Consider the following 22,125-nt stretch of genomic DNA (forward strand, 5'->3'; position numbering starts at 1 on the left):
GCTGATGTCCACTGCTCATTTAAATCAAAGAGAAGTGCAGCCCCTCCCTTAACGGTGTGGTTTAGGAGTCAAATGGTTTCATGGATCTCTGCCAGATCTCCCTGTTTGGACTCCTGCCAGTATTTATGCAAGTAAAGAGGCAGCTAGATGCATGAAAGCCTGGAATGTAGACAGTTTCAACCTGAACTGCAAAAATAATCTCACAGCATTAAAAAAAAAAAAAAAAAGGTTGGGTTATCTTTGCCCATAGGGGCACGGCCACACCACTATCTTGATATCTCCGCAGCCAGTGGCTTCACAAGCTCTGGTCAAAGTAAATCTATGAAAAATTTTTACATCAAATCCAGTTTCGATAAAAACGACATAGCCAGCGTTAGCATGATCAGCTGTTGAGTTACCAGTCTATAAGAAACGCTGCGAGTTCAGCATCAAACTTCATTCCTTTACTCACCTCCAGCAAGACAATGTAAACTCTTGTCTCTATGACGTCTTCCTTCTTCTACTGAAGTTAGCACACTAAACAGCTACGGCTAGATTACAGATAGCCCCTCTAAAGAACTCTTTATTGAATTAAATTATATGCAATACTGAAGGCAAAATACCACGTAGGAGTAAACGGACTACAAGAAAGTAGTTCGAAGACCTATGTTGACCAGCTAGCTCCGGCATGTTCCCAGTTTGAAAGCATGTTAGCGGTTATCTCGCCAAAAACAGAGGCTTACAAACTAGCCTTGCAAATTGCCACTACATCACTGAGTGTTACATTATACGCAAAGACACCTGGATGCACTAGATGTTCACTGTCTGTATCCAAGCTTTAATGGTCAAAGATTCATATCATGCAAGGGTGACATCATAGGAATTAGAAATCAGCAAGGACTTTTGACAAATGTCAAACTCATACTTCCTTTGTCAATTAAGGGCTAAATTGCATAAATAACAATAATTAATAGTAAGTTATTTTAATTTATTTCTACAGTGCTTTTCACAGACATAAGTCACAAATAAACTGTGAGGTAACAGACTCAAATTCAATAAAAACTCTTAGCTAATGACATCATCAGTTGTCCTGTGTCCACACTATGTAAAAACCTAGAGAGCAAGCAGGACTATGACACCAAATACTCAACAAGCAGGTCAAAGTCCAGGGAGATAAATTGCACTTGTGGCTGTCTACTGCTAACAAAACAGCTCATAATAAACCACGGACCTGATGCCTCACTACAGGGCTGCCCAGCCAGAACCCCAGGGGCCCTCTCTAAGACTAGCAGCCCTACACTGCCACACAGCATCAGCAAGCTTGTAAAACAAGCTGTTAAACTTTATCTGCATCATAACCATTGCGATAATACACCACAGATGCCAGAATTTCAAAAACAGATTTCCCCCAGGGTTTTTTTTTGGATATAAGCCCATTCTTCATGCTTATGTGTTGAGATAATCTGTCTGCTGCCATAAAGAAAAAATGTGATCATTTAAAAATAAATAAATAAAAAAATAAAAAAAATGCACATAATCAGTTAATAAAATGAGCTGATGCACCTTCTGCAGTTATTAGAAGTAGCACTCAGACAGTGTGCCTGCATACTGAAAGTGTACATACTGCACTACATCCTATTAGCCCGCACATTCACAGAGCCATTAGCATTTAAATATGCAGGAGCTGTGCTCCTTTCAAAATGCCATTTTTACTCTGCTGCAAGGAGAGTTCTCCAGTTGTCATAAACAACTTTTTTTTTTTTTATTCAAGGACCTTTTCAAATGTCAGGGCCAATCAAACACAACACGACAGGTCTCTGGGTGGAAAAAAAAAATACAGCTCAGGGGGCAGAGAAGAAAAGCGGACTTATCATGCATATTCATGTGGTTGGAAGGTTCAATGACTGCTGTCTCTGAGAATTGTGAGCGGTGGCAAAACAATTTGTGTGGTAAGAGACAGCTGGAAAAAAAAGTAAGCTTTTAACTCTTTTCTCTCCGTCACCATGTCCAAATGTCAATGTCACAGGCCCACAATGGCCAAAGCTCTGTGTGCCCACAAGTGACTCCCAAAACCCCAACTCCAACTGTATTTTCCCCCCTTCTCTCCGTCAGCAGATTCAGGCAGAAAAGTTTTCTCTGTGAAGTGGTGCTCAGCAGAATGGCAAACAAACAGAGCCATCTCTCCACTGGCAAGGGCTCACTTCAGCACTTTAGACATCTCTTTCAGTTTACAACTTGCCTAACATCAGCAGGATGGATCCTCCTGACACAAGTCTATGTCAGCTGGACTGGAATAGGGGCTCTGCCGAGACACAATGGAACCCTTCCTCCTCCTCCTCCTCCTCCTCCTCATGCCACCTCCCTCCTGAGACGCTGAGACAGGAGAGAGCGAGTAGGAAGGAAGGAACAAAAAAAAGAGAGGAAATAAAACACAATGCATGTGCCTGTATTTGTACTGTGTGTGTGTGTGTGTGTGTGTGTGTGTGTGTGTGTGTGTGTGTGTGTGTGTGTGTATGTGTGCGTGCGTGCGTGCACGTGTCTGTGCGTGCATGTAAGCCTCTTCAGGAAACTTCACCAGCTCGGACAGAGAGAGCTGCACGCCTCACTGCTATCTTCCTCTCTATCTGTTTCTGTCTTTCTCATTGCTTCACTTCCTGCCTCTCTTCATTAGTCTCTGTCTCTTCTCTCTGGCTCCAGCAAGGCACAGTCATCCAGGAGGACATTATTAGCTGTCAGCATTAACAACCAGCGTAGCGGCAACGGCAGCATCGGCAGCAGCAGCAGTCGGTTTCATAACAATGCTCACAGAAAGCCTCTTCTCTGCCCCAGCGAGAGGAACAGGCAGTCAGGACAGCCTGCTGCGTGCAGATGGTGCTTTGTCTCTGCTAGTTCCTGCAAAAGTGACACGCAGACACAAACGCTAGCACACATGTACATGCACACATAGTTGGAAGACGTTCCCACTATTCATTCCTAATCCTCTGTGGTTTGCATGAAAGTTAATGGCAGGTGTTTAAAGCTCTTGCTATGCCAAGTGAAGGAGGGGAGGTGAGTGGGAGAAGATCAACTCTTGGTTTTTTTTTTTTACTGCTGGCAAACACACACACACACACACACTTTTCCATGTTGGAAAGACAGTGTATTACATCCGTATTAGATCTCCAAACGACGCCCCTTCATCCATCCTCATCCCCCTCCTCACTCTATCTATCTCTGGCATAATGTCCATGCATGCAGTTGAGAGCAATTAAGACTTCTTTGGAGGAAAATGGCCAGTCATTAAGGAGGAGCAGGGACTCCACAGTGTGATGGTTTACACCAGGTGGGAGGCTATTAGTCAGCCAAGTGATGTGAGCAAACTCCCATGCTCATAAATACAGGGAACAGTAAACATCCTCCACTTTTCCCCCACTGCCGCCAAGAGCTTTCCTCCAATCATATAATGAATTAATAATTAAGAGAAAATGTTCATTTATGCATCCTCAACATGCTGTATGCACACTCCCTAAACTGTAGGCTAGAGTCATTTAAATGACTGGCCTTTTTCACACCAGACCTTTTAGCACATGTGTTAGCATTAACGTTAAAAGTAGCTCTGCTTTATTCAAGTGTCCCAGCGAGACAACGACAGTGAGACAGAGCGAGCCGGCAATATCAGGACCCTAAAACTGAAGCAGCTACATGAAATTCAGCTGCCATTCATTTTATTATTTACACCTTTGCTTCTCCAACTGTGAGATGTTCAAATGTCTTCAGTGAATAACAGTATTCTCATTAATTATGTACAAACAACACAACTTTTACTGTACTTGTGTCTGAACGATATCATATTTACGCATTTTTCACTATTTTCTGCCAAAAGACTAAACAATTAGTCATAAATTACCAGATCAATTATGAAATTATACATTATTTGTATTTTTTAAGAATGTGTCGCAAAAATGGTTTAAAGCAAAGGGAAAAATCTCCAGTGATCTTGAAGAATTAAAATCAAAGCTTGAGCTTAGTTTTCTACACAAGCTGCAAGACTATGCAAATCTCCCTGCCATTTAACACTCAGAGACACAATGATCCAACAGTGGCGATAAACAATACACAGAATAGTGAAAATCTAATACGAACAATAGTGCAATTTGTTCTGTTAATCACTTTGGATTTAATATGTAAGATTTGGCAACAATGAGTGAATATGATTCTGCAATTTTATGTTTGATTGTCTCAATTAAAAAACATAATGCTTTGAAATACAGCAGTGGACTGTAATTTGCTTGTTTTGTAGCCACTGCGCCAGCTGAACTGGGAGTGACTATTAAACGCATTATTTTGAATTGGCAAATCCTACGAACAAGCTTGTAGGATGCCAATGTGGCAGGAGCAAGCCACAGCAAAAACAGCTGTGAGAGCATGAAAAATGACTTTGGCTGCACTTAAGAGCAAACAACTGATGTATCTGTTTCCACATATTGTATATATATATCATATCAGTGGCAGACAGGAGTGCATGCAGCCCGACACGCAAACACAGAGAGACTCAGAGCATACAGTATCTTTTAAGCACACTGGTTAAGCAGGCCTTATCAGTGAAGAGAATCAGACACCTGCTGCTGCCTGGTGCAGTCCACGTCCACTCTCCCAAAACTATCCTTCACAACCACAAACAAAAACGACTGAGACACAACAGAGCATGTTATAACAAATGAGAAACAGGTGCTGAAAAATTGGGAGAGTGCACCAGTTACTCTAAACACGCAGCAGATTTGAAAACGGCTGTTCTCTGAGACAAAACTGTTACCAGCCAGCATGAGACACAGTACAACAGTTGCTCAAGGAATATTTGAAATACACCTGTTCCTTAATCAGTGTAAAAGCTTTTGAAGCACACCGTTCTCAATTTGGAAAGTGTGAAATCTTTGCTTTCAAAAATGTTATCATTCACATTGGAAAACTCTGTCATGCGAATATGAAACCTTTAGCTAAACTGGCTGATTAGCCATTGTTGAATGAATGTCTTTTTTTTTAAACAAATCTCTCAAATAAAGAAAAGCAAAAACTATGAATTTCTCAACATAAGAAAATTGCCACTGTGTCAAAAGACCTGCAGTATGAATCCCTAATCCTCCATGCTCTGTGATTTTGCATGAGGGTGACTGACATCAGGCTGTACATTTTGGGCCTCTTGCAGATGGCACAGTGTAATTTCACACCCATTACCTCCTCTCCACAATGCATAGCACAATCACATGACAGTAAAATCCTCTCACACCAACTCCTATGGGAACTTTTAGAAGCCGTTAGTGGCCTGGCCATTATGGGAATTCTCAGAAGAGTTCACAAGAGCTATTTCAGCAGCGTCCAAATTACTGTGTTAAATGGAGTATTAGGCTCTGAGAATATGATTAACCAATTGTAATTTCTTTGCTTCTGTGACTTCATAACAGGCAGTCAATGCATGATTCAGATTTGTTTTCTGTCGCTGTGCTTCTAGCTCGTTCCCTTTATGAAGCAATCGTGTCAACAGAAAAAGCAGGATGGCATAGCAGCAATGCAAGAAAGTAGTCTCACAGAATAAACATAACATGCATCCTCTGTCCAAAGAAAACCACATGCCAAATTAGCGGGTGGTGAACAAAGTGAGAGACAGCACCTGTGCTTTCAAAAACCATCATCTCTTCCTGCTTCGGTGCACATGCTCCCCAGCTTGCCTCTCCGCTATCCAGAGTGTTATAATACAGCAGAAACACACAAATGAGTCCCTACACAAGCATGTTGTACAGCAGATCAGCCATGTACATCAGTGCTCTCTACAAGCACAAATCATGTTCATAATCACAGTACACCGACTCCACCAGCCACCAGGGAATATCTGTTGAGGCAAATGAGACTCCTGATTTCCAATACAAACACATGCACACACACACACACACACACACATACGAATCAACACTGATAGCCGCCATCAAGCACAAGCAGAATGCATGATATCATAAATATTAAAGCGTTGGTTTCGCGTTTTCTTGGCATTTTCCTCCTCAGTGATAAATCAAAAGGCCTGATAGGAGCTGCCATGTGCATTGTGATGCTGCCTGTGATGTGTTTGCCTTGGGAGGCCAGCTTTCATATCTGAACACATGCAGGCCACAAAGACGTGAGAGGAAGTTCAACCCCCAGCAGAGTTGAAGGCGGCAGATGAGGGGAGGGATATGGAGAGGCGAACAGGGAGGGTGTTGTGGCAGGTGCGAGTGAAGGAGCTGGAAAAAAGGAAATCCCAGTAAGCAGTGACAAACTCAGAAGTGCTGTATCTGTTGCACCAGCGGTAACTGATATATTTTCAGGGTAAAGACACTCTCCATAATCTCTGATTAAAAGCAGAGCGCATGAGATGATCAGATGTTCTAATAAACGAGGTGTTTCAGATGCAAACATTTGCCTCTGGAAGGGTGCGGGCCACGGCCTGCATGTCATTAACAAAGGCCTTTTCTCTGCGGGCAGGCTCCACTCTAAGTTCCCCTGCCTGTTGTGACAATGCCCAGGGGGGGTGGGGGGGGTGAGAGCAGATGTCCGTTGCCAGCAGCACATCTGCATACAGCCTCAATCCCCACCCCTTCACTGGCCAGACAATGGAGCCACCCTCCTCCTCCTCCACTTGAAGCTTTCTTCCATTGGAGCCTCCAAATGCAGTAAAAAAAAAAAAAAAAAAAAAAAAAAAAAAAAAAAAAAAAAGAAGAGGGAGAGTGTAGAGAGTTGCCTTTTGAGAAGCAGTGCCCACTCTGCCTGTCAAAACTCTGAAATGGAAGGATTATCCTCCTGTTTCAAAATGTGCAGGTGCTCATATGGATGCCTGATTGGCTCACTAATTAAGCTCTCATTAATTAATAGGCTACAGATGACAAGTTCAAACTGGATTTGTTTGGTTATTCACGTGCCAACATGAAAGGCTGCACGAACTGCACAAAAACACACTTGCACCAAACTTTTGATCAAACTCTTTACATGTATGTCAATATTCTTTATGATTTCAAATATAAATATATGTATATATTTATATACATATATGTATATATATATATATATATATGTATACAAAACATCACTCATAATTGATCTTTATTGGATCTTTAATATGTTCACCATTACCTCATAACTGCCCAGCTCATTAGGAACTTAATAAAGCCTATTCCCACATCACTATGAAGTGGAGTATCGGATAATGTCTACTCCCACCCTCCCTTGTCCCTCCTTGCTGATGGCGCAGGGACACATGGACAGCGATGCGAGTATAGCTTTCAAAACTATACCCCGGTGGAGGACACACTGAAATATTTTACACCACCTTTACAATAATCATGAATCCTACCTCGACTGGATGTTTACTGAGAGTTCAAACGTCGGCTTTTGGGGCTCCAGAAATAGCATCGCAGGCTACGCATTTCAAATTCGCTTGTTATCTCGGATTTAGATAATGATCCACCTTTAGATGACATAAAAACTTAATCCTGAACGCAACGGGACAATCTCCGGCGCTGGGAAACGGTTGGTGTCGGTTTTTACGGGGGGAAGTAGCGTCGGCTCTCGGTGTGCCTGGTTATCCTGCTGTTTACTTATACGCTTCATAAACACTCCTATTCTTTTCCTCCTGCCAGAATTGAGAGGTGTGTATCAGTTTGCTTTTCCTTTTTTTTCTCTCGCTTTTTGAGTGAGGCGGAGCCTTTGCCCACTTCTCCCTTACACACACACACACACACACACACACACACACACACACACACACACACACACGCGAGACACTTCTTGCAGTTGATGATGTTGATGGAGATGGGACAGTGGGAATTTTCGAGAAAGGCGATTTGTTAACGTGATATCAGTATTTTATGTTTTCTTTTTTTCCCTCTGTAATCTGAAGTCCTGGCCGATCCCATGCAAGTGGGTTTTTCAAAATAATAAATTGGCAAAATGCTTAGAGCACAGGTTAAGATTTTAAGTGTAGCTTACAACAGCCACATACAAACTGAAACGTAGCTAGCTAGCTAAACAATCACGTTAGCTGAGTTAACCTAACAGATGCCCTTCAGTCACTTGGTTGCTAATGTTATTAGCATGAAATTTTGTAATTTGACATACAGTGTGTGACAATGTTATCTTTGTAAAGTTATCATTTAAAAACTAAACTTATGAAACACCATTTAGATCAAGTGTCTATATCCCATTACTTCTTTCTGTCTTCAGTATAAACAATTCTTCTAATTAGCAAGCTAACGTATTTGTCATTTGGTACAGGTACTGGGTGCAAATCTTATGTAACAGCTAATCTCTATGTGAAAAATTAGTTTGTGTGGTGTCACCTCTTTTAACTTAGTGACATGTAAATCAATTTCCACTTAATAACTGCAACCTTTCACTGATCATCTATTTCATCAATCTCTGAGGAAATGAAGCGTGTCAGGGTTTCGCTCTCCACATCCTATGACAGATCAGCATCCACCACATCACTTGTCCTTAGAGACTGAAATCTTCATGATATGATGAACACAAAGTCAAACAAGATTTCTTTGTCAGCACCGAAAAAACTACAGCTCTCATGAAAAATGACAGGCAATGCAGGTACTTAACTTCATTGTGACTTGGTTTCATCCATTTCCACAAGACACCAAATCACTCTTCTGAAGTCATTTTTTCAACTTTTTAGCTGTAATCTCAGCTGTCTAAAAACTTTTACAGCATTCGCTCCCCTCTGTTGTGTTTGACACAGCTGATCTAACTGCAATGTCTGGATTCGGTTATGAACTTTTGTCCTTTGCTAAGCCCTTGGCACATGAAGGGGTTCGTTAAAGGCTCTTAAAAACAGAAATAATGAATTAACAACAATAATAGATAGTTTAAAAAAAAAAAAAAAAAATACCATCCTCAGCTAGATAGTGAACCACATAACATTTTGTTGAGAAAGGCTCTGTTCCGCAACTGGATTTTTAGTTAATTAAAAATGTCAAAGGGATTTTTAATGAGGTTTTCTTACTTTTGCAGCAGAACTATTTCACTTAAGGCGCTCTACTTGAACCCACTCACAACTGGAGCAACCATCTCAAGGGGAAATTTACATTCTATGCTTTAAAGTTACATATACTGGCTATTTTACAGTATTTGTATTTATTTTATTTTTTACTTTTAGGCAAGTAATTCAATTAATAAATTGTTGAATAAATGATGGATTTACTCTATTTCTCACCCATATTTTCTTCCTTTTTTAGACCTTTGAGGAAATAGAATTCACATGAACAGTTAACTGAATAAATGTCATATGAACAAGAACATTTTACAGAATTTCTTTTTGTTGTCTGTTCAAAATTCTCTAAGGGGCTGCGGTTGTGTTTGGGTACTTGAGAGTGGACCTCTCTATATGTGTATGGTCCTGCCTACAGCCCTGGCTATAATTGTGCCACTTGTATAGATAGATAGAATCTGCACTCAATGGCATGTTGACTCAGTTTGTCTTCTTCATGCTACAGGTGCAGATAGCAGCTACTGCAGCTGTGCCTTGATGTCATACTTAAAACATGCAATCTACTGTACACTCTCCCTTGTTTTTCGTTCAAGTCTCAGCAGCAGACTGATTGTGGACCCTCCATTCATTCACACAGTAGTGCCAGCCATATAGCACGGCATGGCAGAGAGTATCTTTGGATTTCCCATCATTTCACTCACTGCATAGTTTCCCAACACTTCCAGTGTTCCAGTGTTTGAGTGAAGCTTTCCACAAAGACAAAGAAAATCTGCGTAAGCAATAGAGAAATCATTTACATACCCTCTATTCTGTGTCTTGCTGTAGCTTCTGTACCATCCACGCTGAGTGTGTGGTCCCAGGCCTGGGGGCTCTTGGCCCTGTCCTGAGCCCATCTTTCCCTGTGGTCATTTTGTCTCTAGCACAATGTAGCTACTGGGCATGAACCCAAACACTCCAAAGACCAACACCAGCCAACAGGGGAAACCAACAGAAGCATATGTTTGCAATGGCAGGAGAGATGACAGGCGGAGGAAGAGGCAGAGGAAAGTGTTTCAGCCATTGCTGTGAGATTTTATCCGTAAGTCAAAACTTGTTTCATATGAAGGCATTCGTTTTCCCCTCTTAAATAAGACAACCAACACAAAGGCCCTTTAAATACAACCAAACCAGTTGCCAAACTCTAGTGATAACTGACTAAGTTAAGGGTTTAGTTCATTATTTAATTATGTAAAATGACATGTATAATGAAGTATGTAACCTACATATGTTGTTATCATAAATTCAATAGCCATATGTGGCAGAATTGTCTTTTATTCCCTTCTTTGTGTCATTTTCAATGTTAGTGTTATTTAGAATCTGCTTTATTGTTATAGATTTAATCAAACAAAAGGCTGTGTTTGCTAATTATAAGCTTACCTTCTGCTGTGTTTACTGTAGGTCACTTAGTAAAGCACCTCACTTTATTTTTCTGCCCATTTTAAAAGCAAAACTGATTAGAAACATAAATACATGCAGTATATGATTTACACTATGTCCCACTTTTTTTTATTACACTCTCTTATGCTCCGGCATAAGAATCTGGCTCTATTAAACCAATACAGTGCTGTGGATTATTAAAATGTTCACAATGTTAGAGCTTGATATTATGATTTGCTTTTGTTTATACAGTAGTTGTTAGAGGATGACAGTCAACACACATACACACATGCACGCACGCACGAGCGCACACACACACAAACACACACACCTTTAATCTGTTCACTGTACAGTGGGTATTTGAGAGGATCAGTAGTGTGCAACTGCATATTTCTGCAGAGAGACATTATTTCTTCCCTCAATTCCTTCTGGCAGAGATCTGAGTGTTTGACCTTTTTAAAATGCAAAGCGATTCTTCTACTCCAGAGAGTGAACGGGAGGCTCATGATTGTGCTACTAAATTTGAGGGACTTAATGCAGTAACTCACAGAGAGGGAGAGCTGTTCTGCACCTGCTGAAGTCTTGACTTGGTTACAGGGATACAATAACACCTCCAAGGGTTATGTTAATCTTTAAAGACGGGTTATTCTTATGCTGCTCCACTCTTTACCTCATTTGAATGAATATTTCACTGCAACCTTGAATCAGTCTCTCATGCTTAAATCACTCTATTGCATATCATTTCCTTTTACTTGGTCCTACACGCGTAATATAAAACACAGGTCTTTTGCTTTGCACTCTCTAATATCAAAACAAACTGTGAAGATCTTTATTCATACAATCCATCCATTCATCCATCTTTTATTCCATCAAATAATAGGTTACTATTCAGAATAACTTTAAGTCACCATGGATAACCAAGCTACCTCTGTAGTGACCTCACCTGTGATTTTTCATTAACGTTTCACATCAATTCACATCTTTCATCCTCTTTGAGAAAGGGAAGTGCAGCAAATTTAACATCCACATTACCACTTATCATTATCAACAGCTAAAAAGTGAAGATCCTGTTAATACAGAATTGAACAATTTACAGCACACTCTACATATGGGATATTGTAATGAGCAGCTCATGGGAGTGTAATTTACATTCAGTAATAATGTCAGATTTATAAAAATTTGCCTTTGTACTGTATGTACCACTTCCACTAATTGTGCATACAGTTCAGCAGCACATTGTCTTTTAACATAGCGTTTGAGATGGCACAATATGATTCAAACAAAGCCACACAATACCCCTCTGACCGCACTCACATCTAATTATATTCCACTACGTTAAGGCTTCTGACACAGTCATGGTAGCCTTTAAAAGACACTGATATGCCTTCCGTGTCTTATATTTATGCTTCCAATAGAATGCAAATGAGACAGATTTACCCCTTTGACTGGAGAATAAGTGTGAAAACAGTTAATTAGACTTGTTGTGAGGTCTCAGGATGTTTTTGCTTCCTCCTACAGCATGAAATAGAATAGTGTGAATGTTTATGTGAGTTTGAAGCAGTTTCCAAGGCTGACTATATAAACTGTAGATATGGTATGTAATGGAGCAGAATTTAAGGTAAATTGTCTGGAGCATTTCTTTGTTTCATTTGTACTTGTCTCTTCCAATTAGCGGACCACCTCAAAATGTGACTACCTTGACCTGTTGACACGTTTTTCATCAGGTTTCTGAAATAACAACCTCCTTTTGGTCAAGTATGAGAGACAGCATAAAGACGCAGATCCTCGGGGGTGTGTGTGGTCCGGCTCCTGATCCGTAAATTGGAATAGATTTATCCATTTTGACTAATGAGATTAAATTGCTGTGATGGTGAGGTTATGAAGGAGCAGACCAGATGAAACTAAGAGGTGGAGCTTCTAAAGTAGTGATGAAATGCTTGGTAATATTGTACAAATGTGGAAAGCCAATGTGAGCCACTGCTTGAGCTAAGACCTGTGTTTCTGAGCAGAGGATAGAAGTGTCCGTTTTTGTCGCCTCAAGGTTGCCTCTGCATTGTTTCTCCTTAATCTAACTATATAACAAAACACCATGAGACTGATTCTGCTAGAACAACATGGCATTGTGGAAATATGAAAAATGACATAAATGAAATCAATCAATATTTTTTACTCTTATTTAGAACAATTTTGTGAATTGATCACAGCTATAACAGCTTTTCTTACAAACTGACACAGTGTGGACAGTTTTTCTTCTTATAATGTATGCATGATAGATTCATCCAACCTTCTATAAACTATTTTCTTGTTCTCTCTCTCGGGAGGGATACTTGAACAGACGGCTGCTTGTAGGTCTTTGTTTACAACCAGCCTAATGTAATTATACTCACCACCTACACACAAATTAGCATGCAAACTGTGTCGGAGGTTTGAAAAATACATGGAGGAATGTGATTTAGTGCAAGGATGGGTCTGATCTTCTGAGGCAATGCTTCTGCAGTGCTGCTCAATGCCACGATGCCAGGATGGCGGACTGCACAGCAGCAACATGGGAGGCAGGCCTGAGCAGGACTGCAGCTAACCAGCTCAAAAGTACTCCATTTAAACACACACATGTGCAGTGCAAAAGCGCTTTAGCAGGGGAGCTCTTATCTGCGCTGAACAAACTCCTCGAGTGATGGGAATGTTCTCAGGATGTTATCATGTCCTCTGTGGAAATGAGATAGCCAGCTACCTTTATCACCACCCTCAGACTCTGATGGGCCCCTGACCATTACAGGAACAAGGACCACTCGGCTGCCAAGGGACACTAACCAACTGGCTGCCTGAAAAAAGAGACTGCCAGGGAGTTGGAAGTATTGCAAGTTCAATGTCTGACAGAAGATTGGAAGGAGACTTACTGTTAGCTAGTTTAACCCAGCTGGGGGATTTAACTCTATGTCTTGAAGGCTGTTTTGGACTTTGCAGTTGTTATTTGGACAGAATGCTGAACGTCTGAAAAAGATGAAATGTTACACATGAGGAAAAGTCATACCGTGGACCTTGATGCCTTATTAAAAAAGGATATAAGAAGAGAGAAAAAGAAAATCTAAAGAAATCAGGAAAGCTAGACGTTAGTTATAATTGGCAAAAGAATCAACAGGAAAAAAAAAAATCTTTGTGATATGTGATTTAACTGCAGCATCTCCATGGCAACTCTCTTTTCAAGTCACATCTTTAATGAATAGGTAATGGACAAAATGCACAACTTCGTAACGTCAGAACACATGCCAAAAGTGACAGGAGAAAAATAAAGGTAGATTTTGTTTGACAAAAAGTGATTTTGCTGTGCACACAACAGAGTATGTCAAAACAGCACAGCAGCCTTTTTGAAGAGAAAACACACACACACACACACACACACACACACACACATACAATGTGCCATAGCAACACAAATCTTCCTTCTGTTGCTGTTATTTTGACTGTCTGGCAAATCCACCTCTTGTTTTCAAAGCATTTTTTTCTCTAACAGGTGCAAAACCTCTCAACTCAACACATCAAAGAGAGACATGCACCTGCGAATAAATCACAGCAAATGGTAAGAATCCAGGCTAGGGCCTCCTAACACCAAAGAGGTAGGATTCAAAGTGTCTGATTTAATATTCATGAAGTGCAAGGCTTTGGTGGTTGAATGCTTGTTTACTGAGATGTGTCTTTTGTCCTTGGGAGAAGGTTTGATATTCCACGAAGAAACTGTATTTACATATACTCGGTTTTGCCCCTACATGATATAACACGCACATCTCACCTAACATGGCATATACGTACGGTGCGCACCACCACACATCGACTCATGATTGACGCACCATTTCAGTGTGCTCTCCTAAGAGTTCTCTCTCAGTTGTGAAGCATTAAAAGCCTCACTGCTACTCTGACAGGGCTAATGAGAGTTTCTGATTATGAAGTGTTGGTGGCTTCTGTGTGGAGGAGTTGTTGCAAGTTGTGGAAAGTCTAAAGTAACGTGTAGTCTGCAAACTGCAACCACAGGGACAGAGGTGGCAGACAACCAGTTGACACCAGACGGAACATACTGTCAAATCCAAACAGGTGTTTTTTTTACTTCTCTCTCTCTTCAACAACGCCACACCTCTTGTAAGTGTTTTAGATTGATTTAGGCTCACCACCAAAAATGTTTAGGCTCCTGTTTCAGTGACATGGCAAGGAAAGGGTCAAATCAGAGCGGGTAGCCTTCTTTCTTTTTTTTTTTTTTCATCCACGCACCTGTTTTTTCTGTTGTTTCAAAGATATGGTCATCACAAAACTCGTCGCTCTGCGGCTTGGTGTCAGCCGTGCACCTGCATCCAAGGATCAGTTTTTTTGGCAGCGATGTGTGAGATAATCTCAAAGTGAAATCACAAAGGGCGGCTGCTCCAGATGGATGTCTCACAGCTTTCTTGTCTTGCTATATAAAAACCGTGAGATCTACTTCACCTTTTAAAAGTGAAGCAACTCCGACAAGGTCGGCGCTGTATGTGGATCAGCTAATTACTACAGCTGAAAGAAAGCTTGTGAGAAAAAACCCATCTCCCTGATGAGTACTTAAAGAAAGAAAGCAGCTGGTCAGAACATTCTCTTGAGAAAACATCAGCTATTGGAGAGAGCGGTTGGGGATACTTTTCTCCTAAGTGCTTTTCTCTGAGCAGTGTTCTCTGTCATTTGCTCCCACGCTTCCTCCTCTCTTGCATGGGTGGCACACACACATATATCCATCCCTTTCATCCCCAGGAGTGAAACAAACCCATGCATTATGACTCAAATCAAGCTTAATTTATTTCACATGCTCTAATTTAATGTCATCATGTTGATATGCATTGAATAAAAATAGCTGAATTCTTTTCTTCTTATTATTTCCCCCCACATTTTCTCTCCCAGAGCTTACACATTACACAGGGGTTTTGGTTATTACATTTCTCACACAAGTTGGCTGTTGAACAACTCAGTGGATCCACAGGCCAAATGATAACTCATGCAGACCTGCTGCCCTCTGCTGGCTAAACTGTGAACTCCCAAAAGTCTTGACATGGACGCTACAGTGGCTCCTGATATAAACAAAACACAAAAAGTATACGCACTTATGATTTACTTACTACTTTTCACAGACTAACTTAATTTACTGTATTTATAATTAGTAAAACTTAACATTTACTTGACTGTACTATGGTGCACTTGACAATGCTTTTTTGAGACATGATTAAAGGAGAGGTGTTAAAACATCTTGGGGGCACTGTGGAAAAAAGTGGTAAAATGCCTCAAGTGACATGACTTGAGGCAACAGCAGCTGGGTCTGAAGACTACAAGTTCAAAAATGAAAAAAATCTGGGGGTGTGGAGCCAGAGAGAAGTGAGGTGACCAGACCTCCGTCACCTCCTCCTCATCTCTGCTTGAGGCGTGCAGCTCAAGGCAACATTAGCCACTACTTGCATAACACACCCAAACCCATGACCAAGCTGTTGGCGGTCGAGTTGCATAGTGGGTAATGTAGGCATCAGTGGAGTACTCGTTAAGTAGTAATTAAGTGTATTCAAGTACCCTTTTTCTTATGAATGCTAGACTTTCCTTGCCTGTGCATTTACTAGGCAGAGAAGGGTTTATCAAACACACTTTTGAGTTGCATTATGGGAAATGTAGGATTCTTTTTTTAACCTTTGTTTGTGAGCCACCCAACTTATAAAAGCGTAATGTCAAATCAGAGGTGTGCCCCTTTAAATATAATAATATAATTTGTTTAGAGTATGTGTGTAAAAGTATATTTAAATTAAATGCAACTTAATGTCTCAAAATAGCAAGTGGCAAATGTTATGTACAACAACATGCACTATTTATATACATTAAGTGGGTTGTTAACAGTCGACTTTCCAGTCTAATTAGGGTTGTTGTGGAATAAAACCTTGTTTGTAAGGTTCCCCAGTCTGGAATACAGCTCTCAAAATGCTATCTGATGTTTCTAATTCAGTTCTTTATTTGACAACAGGACTCTTCAGAAAGTTCACCTGACTCTCTGCACTATGTCCTCTCAATAATGTCATCTACTGCCTTGAATGTAGGAGGATCTTAGAGCTTGGAAGGTGCTGAGCAGTTTGTAGCTGCCAGCACTTTTAGGGTCTCCGATAGGTCAGAGTCATGTCGTCCAAACCACATGAATTGATCCTCTGCCTGTGCTAAAGCCGCCTCTGCAGACTTCTGCTTGTGGTTGCGGGGGAACCGTCTGGTGCTGGTTGGAACATTAACCGCCCGCTTCACCATAAAGTCGGTCTGGTAGGCTGTGAAGTTCCCCCCAGCCTCTGCAGTGCCACCGTCAGCTCCATCATGGCACAGGCAGAAGTGGGAGTTGTGCTGTCTGCGATCATCGAGACATTTCCTGCGTCCCACACCCTGAAGTATACCACCATGATACTGTTAGAGAAAATATGGCTTCCTTTCGAGGTGTGATGAAGTGATCGATCTGAACATTTCATTATGCTGTGGATTTCTCTTCATACTCACGTGAGTGAAGACAGAGATGTTGTCTTTTAAGGACTTCTTGTTGTCATGGTCTGAGAATGGATACTCTCTGGATTCCTGTGAAGAAACCCATGAAAAAGGGAGTTTAATACAACTGAATACAGGGGAATGAGATAAAATGAGGAGGCAGTTTCTTCCTTTGCAGAAGTGCAATGAAATCTTTCAAAACCCTGGTCCATAAAAATACTGTGGCAAAAAGAACACTTATGCCAAACACTACATTATCTACTCCACATACACACCTGCTGAGTTTTCCATTTAGGATAGCGTTCAAAGTTCAAAGCCTGAGGCAACGACGGTTTAACCTGAGTCAGCATGATCCCGGTGCTTGTACAAGTCCCACGATTCCTTGTCTCATTTTCAGGTAAAACTGCATGAGCAAACTGGGAAGAAGATAAAAGAAAAGCTAATTACATGTCCAGGTTTGAATGCTATGATTTGTAATGATCCGTTCTAATTATGAGATAAAATTAATAAGTTCTCACCCATTTGCCATCATTGCTCATTGAAGAGTATCGCTTCCCACCTTTTACCATTTTAACACACTTTGAGATGTTGAGTCCACTGAGTGGTTTCACCAACACACCACAGACACACACACACATGCACACAGTCCAACTTAACAACTAGGTTAACGCAAACACTGGTGACTATGGAAACATGCTACAAACAACCTGAAATCTGAGCTCAATTTGCCATGGAGATGTGGAACTGGAATTTTGACAAAAAAACAAAACAAAAAACAAAACAAACATTTGAAATATGTGGGACTTATACTACTCATCAAATGGAAGAAAAATAAACCTCAAAAGCATGATTATTGAATATTAGATTAGTAGGGATTTCATTGCCTTATTTTTCCTGCAGTCCAGCAACTGAGGACAAATATGCATTTCTCTGATGGATGACAAAGCAACAGAGAGACAATTCACTTTAAAAAAAAAAAAACATTAAGTAACTTTATTTTTCACAACAATGCATTTACAATAATATATTCACCAGGAATAGTGATTGGTTTTTCCATTTTTAATAAACAGATGCCATTTTATAATGTAACCTTTAAAATATCCCAGGTCATTCAATTCTTTTCAAACACACTTTTTGACATAAGAAGTAAAAATGATTCACATGATTTTCTATGTTAATAAACAATTGAAAAGGCACATGGTTACTAACACCATATAGTCTTCAGTGAGGGGTGTCAAACAGTCCAGATGTGGCGCATTAACAGACATTACTTCACAAAAGGGGGATTTTAGTTAAATCAGTAAATGTAAAATTAGGCACCCTAACAAAGTCTAAATTTAACAATATATTTAGAGGTTATGTTAGATCTTTAAATCACTTTTCAAGTAAATTAAAAAAAAACAAAAAAACATATTGCAGATAAGAAACGATTCCAAACCAGTCCTCGCACTTCTAGTTCCGAAGAGGTAGTCCCTGGCCGTATTTCTGGCATCACATTCTGTGTGGGAAATGAGTTTTTCAACTACAAGCACTGAGGAAATGTCATCTCCAGGATCCCAACGGAATATCAGACGGTTGCTACCGCTGAGACTTTGAGTGCCGCTGGTGTATATCTGTGGTATTACCGATCCCTGAGGACAAGATGAGCGTGACATAAAGGTTGAATTACATGTTTTAGGTAACATTCAGCACACGGACAAGGAGGTGACCACCAATTCCTTCTACACAATATCATTTTGAGGGTCCTGACAAGGGTTAACTGTTCTCTTATATGTTATGTAAAAGCCTTATCCAAACTACCAGGTATAAAATTCTGTCCTTTACAGGGATGGATATCAAATACAATGACTACTATAAATTAGTGCTGATAGCTCAGTCAGATTCTTGGGCTTATTTACTTATTCACTGGGGTGATTGGCTTTGAGCTGAACTCTGGCACTGTTTTCTACTAGTGGTGGAATGTAACTAAATACATTTAAGTACTGTACTTAAGTACAAATTTGAGGTACTATGTTTTAGTATTTTATTTTGATAAATTTTGAATTTGAAGTTCCAGCTCCTCAAAGATTTGAGATTGTTTTCTTGTAATTGTTTTAATAGTTACAAATGGGTGAGAAAGCCAGGTGTCAGAAGGTGTCAATTTATGACTCTGGGAAATTGTGATGTGTTTTTCTCACTATTTTCTTAAGTTTTAAAAACCAATCAATCAATCAATCAATCAATCAATCAATCATCAGCAGATTAATCCATAATCCATAATGAAACTAGTCATTATTTGCAGCCTTATATAAAATAATTACAAACTTGCTCCACCTCAACCAGCTGCAACAGTAAACTGCTCTATATACAAGTTATACAGTAATAATGATCCAATGATGTAATATCTAATATCAAGTACTTTTACTTTTGATACTTTAAGTATTTTTCCCTGATATACTATAGTTATAGTAGGATCTGAATTCTTCCTCCACCATTATTAAAGCCCACTGAAGTAATTGATGAGGGCCAAATTGTTCTTCATCAGTGGTATTAGTGCTTTGTTGATCTTGTTAACAATTCACTGTGAAAAAGCCCTTTTTGTCTTGACCTCATCAACTTGACCTTCTTCATTAAGAGGGTCAAAACGATGATTGATGAAGGCTCTTGGTGCTAACAAAGATTCATGTGTGCAGCACTGAAGTGAAGTAATGTTAATAAATTAAAAGACAGCCATTTACTTCCATTAAGAAGAGAATGCTGACTCTTACTCTGAATGACTGATGGAGACGTAGCACTCCAAGGGTCTGTCACTATGGGAACATACTCTTTTCCATTTCCCTATGAAGGTTCTTCCTCAGGTGTTTGGCCAAACGTTGCCACCTGATGAAAAGCAGAAAAATCACAGACAACTTAAAATCTCCACAACTATTATGTTATCATACCAAGTGAGTAAATACTTATTTTTCAGCCTTTGTTAAACACAGATCACACATTTACTTGTCTTACCTTTCCTGTGTGTCGTTGTACTGATTCAACCTGTCTGCCTCCTCCCTCTTCTCCTCCATCCATCGCTGCAAGAGCTCCTCTTTCTCTCTCCAAGCCTGTGCCAACGCTTCCTTTAGTCCTTTCTGCTCTGTTCGCAGGGCTCCAAGCTCTTTGGATTGACACTCTATGTTGAACTCAAATTCTGAAAGGGTCGCCTTCAGGGTGTTACTCCCTTTAGCCAGAGTGAGTGCCTCTTGACGGTACTGGGACACACTGAAATTGCCAAGTAATGAAATGGTTATTTATTGTACCTTTGATCGCCTTGTGGTATTGTTACTTCAGACTTTTAGATGTTAGATTGTAGGTCACAAGTTCATACACCAAGGGGTTTAAACTGGATTTATATCTCTTTATGCTTCCCACTGTGCAACAGATGCCACAAATGCAGGAGGTGATTTGTGGTTCTGCTTACACTGTATGATTTAACCCTGTTAAATGTAATACACAGGAGCAGCACTGCAACCCTAGATGGTTGTTTCATACATACATCAAGTTCCTTGATTATACACCCAAAGTAACCATTTAAACATCATTTTATTCACCTGATAATACATATAGTGATTACAGGAAGGTCGTCTTTGAAAATAACTTTTCTTCAACATGCTTCATAACTTCTAGTACATGGATTTAAAGTATGGGACTGTACGAAAATTATTGGGTTGGAGAGGGAGGCTGAATCTTTCATTATTGCTGTATTGACCCAAGTATAGGACAAGCATGATGGTGGCCCCCAATTTCCCAAAATTTGTTTTGAGAAGACTTTTTGATGATAGGAAACACTTTTGTTTCTGAGGATTATCAGGACTCAGTTGTGTTAAGAGAAAGCACAGAGTATCCTACACTGTGCAGTGGTGCACCGAAAACCTGCAATTACCGTGACTGCCAGTACTGTAGCTCAGCCTCTTTCAGATACAGGACGGTGGTCAGGTCAGACACAGTCTGAGACAGCTGTGGACACAAAAAGAAAATAATGAACTGACTTAACGGATTTCACAAGTTCAAAGGTCAACACCTGCTAACACGAGTCAAAGAAGGATCATGTAGGCCAGTTTGTTTCCCTGCTGTAATCTAACTCCTTGACTTCCATAGTAGGCTAATGATTATTTTACATGGTCAGGGCACCCAAAGGTATCAATTAATTTAATTTCTAATTAACAGATGTATGCCTGAGGTTTATAGCAAATATTTGTCCAAACTGCTGCTGCTTATACAGTTAAATAATAGCTGAAACTTCTTTGCTATAACTGGAGGCTGATACTATGGTTTTATCATTGGATTACTCCTCATTTAACCCACCTTTTCTTCTAGGTGTTCACTCTCTCTCAGTTGGAGTTGAAGAAGTCTGGTGTTTTTCCCAACTTCAACTCCACCTCGTTCTAAACTGACAATGAAAACCAGTGAAAATCAACGAAGAGTTATAAATTCAGATTGACAGATAAGTCACATGTAGGTCAAGCGAAATTCTGTATTTCTAACCTCTTAGACTGAACTTCTTCTAAAATTTGTTTGCGAATTTCAAAACGTTCCTCCAGCAGAGACACTAACAGAAAACAGACAAATGTCCTTAGATACAGCGAGAACATAATCACTGCAAAGATAGTAAAATATTCATCTTACAGCTTGTAAAAACGCCAACATAGGGGAGTTTCTCAGTTTGGTCTCTCTGTAGCAGTCGAGCGCGCACGTGATTCTTCCAGCTTCCCATTGTACTAAATTAAACTTGTCTGGCGTTTACGGTCCTCAAACGTACCACAGCGACGGCTTTAGTTGTCTTCCGCTTTAACGTTACAACACATATCACTTTGGCGAGGTCGAGGGCGAAATGATTGTTAAAACATTGACACAGCAGAGGAATGAACGGCTTGCAGCAAAGTTTCACAGCTCCTCCTCCCTGTTCAGTCAGCAAGCAGCTGACAGAGCCCTGCTGGATATAACCTCTGATCCCATCCCATGATCCTATCCCCTGTCTAATATAATATGATAGCCTATAAAATAATATAATATGGTTAGAAGAAATTACTTTTCTAAATTAAAAAAAAAAACCCAAACAAAACAACCAAGCTCTACTATCTATTGCAGAACACGTATTTTCTTTCTTTTTTCTTTTTAACCAGAACAGAGCAGAAATGTCACAAAATAATATAATATCCAATCTTAAATCTTAAAACACAGCAATACGTCAGTGAAGAAGTACAAGTAAAAAC

The 22,125-nt window shown here is 40.1% G+C and overlaps 3 protein-coding genes across 5 annotated transcripts in view; all 3 read right to left on the bottom strand.

The window, feature by feature from the left end:
- Nucleotides 1-7,627, bottom strand: part of ctbp2a (C-terminal binding protein 2a) — a 64,149-nt gene extending 56,522 nt beyond the window's left edge. For both annotated transcript variants that reach the window (XM_023418084.2, XM_087177102.1), the window contains exon 1: nucleotides 7,334-7,627. The gene's annotated coding sequence lies outside the window, so the exon portion shown is untranslated. The remainder of the gene's footprint in view (nucleotides 1-7,333) is intronic.
- Nucleotides 7,628-15,196: 7,569 nt separating this feature from the next.
- tex36 (testis expressed 36) lies at nucleotides 15,197-17,786 on the bottom strand. 2 transcript variants are annotated; one of them, XM_023418120.2, is made up of 4 exons: nucleotides 17,416-17,786; nucleotides 17,173-17,313; nucleotides 16,913-16,987; nucleotides 15,197-16,801 (listed from the first exon to the last, which is right to left on the bottom strand). In XM_023418120.2, exons 1-4 carry the CDS (start codon nucleotides 17,533-17,535, stop codon nucleotides 16,481-16,483), a joined length of 657 nt encoding a protein of 218 aa, XP_023273888.2. In that variant the 5' UTR covers nucleotides 17,536-17,786; the 3' UTR covers nucleotides 15,197-16,480. The 2 variants fall into 2 exon arrangements, with proteins under 2 accessions (XP_023273888.2, XP_087033229.1); XM_087177103.1 differs by having other exon boundaries at nucleotides 17,173-17,773.
- A 71-nt stretch (nucleotides 17,787-17,857) lies between these two features.
- On the bottom strand, nucleotides 17,858-21,839 carry LOC111663748 (autophagy-related protein 16-1). The gene is made up of 7 exons (XM_023418052.2): nucleotides 21,539-21,839; nucleotides 21,398-21,461; nucleotides 21,218-21,302; nucleotides 20,796-20,869; nucleotides 19,883-20,134; nucleotides 19,645-19,756; nucleotides 17,858-18,528 (listed from the first exon to the last, which is right to left on the bottom strand). Exons 1-6 carry the CDS (start codon nucleotides 21,624-21,626, stop codon nucleotides 19,687-19,689), a joined length of 633 nt encoding a protein of 210 aa, XP_023273820.1. The 5' UTR covers nucleotides 21,627-21,839; the 3' UTR covers nucleotides 17,858-18,528; nucleotides 19,645-19,686.
- Nucleotides 21,840-22,125: the final 286 nt, after the last annotated feature.

This window comes from Seriola lalandi, unplaced genomic scaffold (genome assembly GCF_002814215.2).
Source record: "Seriola lalandi dorsalis isolate HSWRI2012SDOR001 ecotype SW California unplaced genomic scaffold, Sedor1 jcf7180002054580, whole genome shotgun sequence".
In the NCBI taxonomy this organism is placed as follows: Eukaryota; Metazoa; Chordata; class Actinopteri; order Carangiformes; family Carangidae; genus Seriola; species Seriola lalandi.